The sequence below is a fragment of the Beta vulgaris genome, chromosome 7 (genome assembly GCF_026745355.1).
Source record: "Beta vulgaris subsp. vulgaris cultivar EL10 chromosome 7, EL10.2, whole genome shotgun sequence".
Taxonomy (NCBI): domain Eukaryota; kingdom Viridiplantae; phylum Streptophyta; class Magnoliopsida; order Caryophyllales; family Amaranthaceae; genus Beta; species Beta vulgaris.
In genome coordinates, this window is record NC_079208.1 from 40,780,074 (window position 1) to 40,783,908 (window position 3,835).

The window sequence follows — 3,835 nt, forward strand, 5'->3', positions numbered from 1 at the left end:
CCCATCTGCCTCTAGTTCCAAAGGTAAGGAACAGGAAAATCCGGATGACTCTAACTGGGTTAATGAAGTCTGCCTTCCTGCACAACATATGATAAAATTTTACAATCATCTTCATTGAACTCTAGTGTCTATGATAATTGCATAAAAGTACCACAAAATAAGGAAGACGCACAATATTTTATGTTGACTATCCTCTTAAAGAGATAAAAGAGTCACGTTCCCATAACTCACCTCAAACATGTTAGGATATGTCTTCCTCATATCGTTATCGCCTTCTCAAGCAGTTTCTTCAAATTCATGGTTAGACAAAAGGACTTTGACAATTCACATCCTTAGTGCGAGTAGTGCGCACCTTGATGTCTAAGATCTTGACAAGCCTTTCCCCATAAGTCAAATTGAAATCTAATTCGACTATTTGAGGTTGTAACACATGCCTCTCATTAGGAACATACCTCTTCAATTATGAGATTTGAAGTACATCATGCATTTTCTTAAACTCCATGGAAAATGCTAACATACGACAAACTTTACAAACTCATTGCATAATTTTATAAGGACAAACATACTTGGCACTTAATTTACCCTTCTTACCAAAACATATTAGAAATGTCATATGTGAAACTTTCATACACTTTATCACCACCAACAAATTCATCTTCTCATCGTTTCAAATCAGCTAAATTTTTTTGCATATCCTAGGCGACTTGAATCTGAGACGTATCAGCTTCACATGCTTTACTATGACACCCCGAGAATTCGTGACCTTAATTGCTCATAATTGGTAGCAGATTCGAAACTTACGGTTGTGGGTTATGGGCCCAAATGATAATAGACTAAAATGATTTATTAAATATATAAATGTTTGACAGAAATTATAATGGTTATCCATAATACTGAATATCCTAAATATCAGAAATTATATAGTCACTTCAAAATAGTCCGTCTGGAGCATCCTTAAATTGAACTTGAGCTATCTTTAGAATACTTAAAAAATTAAAAAAAAAAAAAAAAAGAAAAAAAAAAAAAACGAAAACGAGTGGAAAACTCAGTAACCTTATTCCAACCCGTAAAGCGGTTTTATTTTGTAAACATTTTTCACACATGCATATATATTACATTACTTTGGTAATTGTTTGAAAATACTATCAGGAAACACGATTGTTAATATTGAATAGTCTGATGGCAAGAACCAATTAAATGAGCTAAGTTTCATTGGCAAGTACATGTTTTAGACATAATATTAATATTAACATTCGACCACTTTAGTCCTTTAAATATGTAGTAAAGAAAATTCCTCCACCACTAAGTTGCCCATTTACTAGTTCAGCTCGTTACTCCAAGCCAACATAACTATTCACTTTTAAAACTTGCATACATTCATATTTACGAATAGCACCCATAAATTATAAAACATAAATAAGTAACCTTGAATAATATAATAAATATTATAGCCATGAGATTTGCGTCACTCACATATAAACAACCATGACATCACATACATTAGTACATTAAGCCTTATAGCATATAATCATATTATTAGTATCACATAGTCATACATACACATACACACATGTACGGGCATACACACAATTGTTGAACGTAAAAGGCTACACATAACGTAAACGAGCAATCATATATAATGCTAGACATAAAGGTTACCTCATACGCTAATTCCTTTCCTTTACTCCTTAAGTATCATCATTTCTTAACCTCCAAGAATCGTCATTCATAACCTCCATTAATTCATAGCTATCATAACCAAAAAAATAGACTTTGGGTTTCAGGAATCATGATTTGAGAAAAACAACAGGAGGAATGTATAATTGGCAGCAATAACATATAACTTCCACAAGGTCTAACTCCTAGCTACAAACTCCAACCTTCGAACTTATTGATTTTTGGGTCTAAATTCAATAATTTTTTTCAGGGATACAACTTTTATAAAGGAAGCATGGACAAATTCTGGCTTTAAGAGAAGATTTTGGGCAAAAATCAGTGCTGCAACATAAAATCAAAAGAGACAGAGAGAGAGAGACAGAGAGAGAGAGTGTGTGTGTTGGCATTTAAGGTCATTTATGGGTACTCAACAAGAAGAAAACACGTTAATGGAAATTCAGGAGGTTGTGGTTATAATTTGTAATTTCCAAGTGGGTGAGAAATGGTGAAATTAATACACTTTTATAGCGGTTTTGAGAAGAAAAACTCCATGAAATTAATGGAGGCTTAGTGTTGAAGTATACTTGAGGAGTAAGGTGTTCTAGAATCCTTGAAGTAAGGGGAAGAGGCTTGAGGAAGAAGATGAAGTGTGTGGATGGTGATTTTCCAAACTCAGGAAAATATTAAACTATAAACTACATTATAAGTAAAACCATTGCCAAAATAATATAACTTTAGAAATAATTAAAGGAAATATAGATCTTAGAAAATAATCTTAAGTATCTGGGTGTTCCCTTGGCTTCAAAGAAGTTGAACATTTCCCAATGTAAAGTTCTGGTGGACAAGATTACTGAGAGAGCTCAAGGGTGGATAGCCAAGACTCTATCATATGCTGGGAGACTTCAACTAGTGAGAAGCATCCTGAGCTCAATGCAAAATTATTGGGCTCAGTTATTCACCCTTCCCAAGAAACTTATAAGAGCAGTTGAAACTGTTTGCAGGAAATTTTTGTGGACAGGGAAGACATTGGAGACTAAGAAAGCCCCTGTTGCTTGGACTACTTTTTACAATCCAAAGGTGGCCGGTGGCTAGAACCTCATCAACATGGAAGTTTGGAACAAAGCTGCAATTTTGAAGCTGTTATGGGCTCTTATTTTCAAAGCTGATATGCTTTGGGTCCAATAGGTGAATGAATATTATATGAGAAGGAGTGATATCTTTTCTGTTGCCATTAGCAACAGTATGTCATGGCAACTTACGAAGATAATTGCAGCTAGAGAGTTATTACATCAGCTGGGAGGATGGAACTCAGTAGTCCATAATGACAAATATAGCATTAAGAAAGCTTATAAGCTTTTGATGGGGTCATTTGAGAAGGTGGAGTGGAGCAGGCTTATTTGCAATAACAAGGCTAGTCCCAAAAGTAAATTTACTCTCTGGATGGTATTGCAGAACAGAGTTCCTACAGCAGATAGGCTCAGTAAATGGAACATTCCCTACTCTATTAGGTGTAAATTATGTGAAGCTGAAGATGAATCCATTCAGCACTTGTTTTTCACCTGTGATTATGCTACAACAATCTGGAAGGCTATTCATAGCAAGATGCATTGGGAATACCAGGCTCGTTCTTTTTGTGAAGAGGTTAGGAAGGTCAGGATCAAAGCTCGTGGGCAAAGCTGTCAAGCTAGGCTTTATGTTAGGCTTTTTACAGAGGCTGTTTATGCAATATGGCTTCAAAGGAACAATAAAGTGTTTAATGATGCTGTAGTTCCTGCTACTGAATTAGTTAAAGAAATTATATTTAGGACTGCATGTAACTGTCCTGAGAATGAAAGAACTATGCTAGTTGATTAGTCTGTAACCGTAATGGGGTTGGCAGATTTGAGATGTGATGGAGGACTAGGTTGTAAGAAGCTTATTTGGCTTCACCTTATTTTTTTTTTTGGTTATCAATAATAACTTTGAATTGCCAAAAAAAAAAAAAAAAAATCTTAACCATGATTATTTTCGAAAAGATTTAGGATGCAATTAAGCTAATACGCAAAATATAGTAATTAATAAAAGGGAGTGATATTCAAGGTATTACATTTACAGTCTCCTCAATAAACTCAGTCCCCAAAACAATTTACTTACTAAAATCATTATAACAAATAGGATTGATAACTATTATTATGGGAAA

General features: G+C 34.4%; 1 protein-coding gene across 1 annotated transcript; it reads left to right on the forward strand.

Moving 5' to 3' along the window:
- Positions 1-2,856: 2,856 nt before the first annotated feature.
- LOC125491963 (uncharacterized) lies at positions 2,857-3,510 on the forward strand. The gene has a single exon (XM_048634044.1). The coding sequence runs from the start codon at positions 2,857-2,859 to the stop codon at positions 3,508-3,510; it is 654 nt and encodes a 217-aa protein (XP_048490001.1).
- The last annotated feature ends 325 nt before the right edge of the window (positions 3,511-3,835 follow it).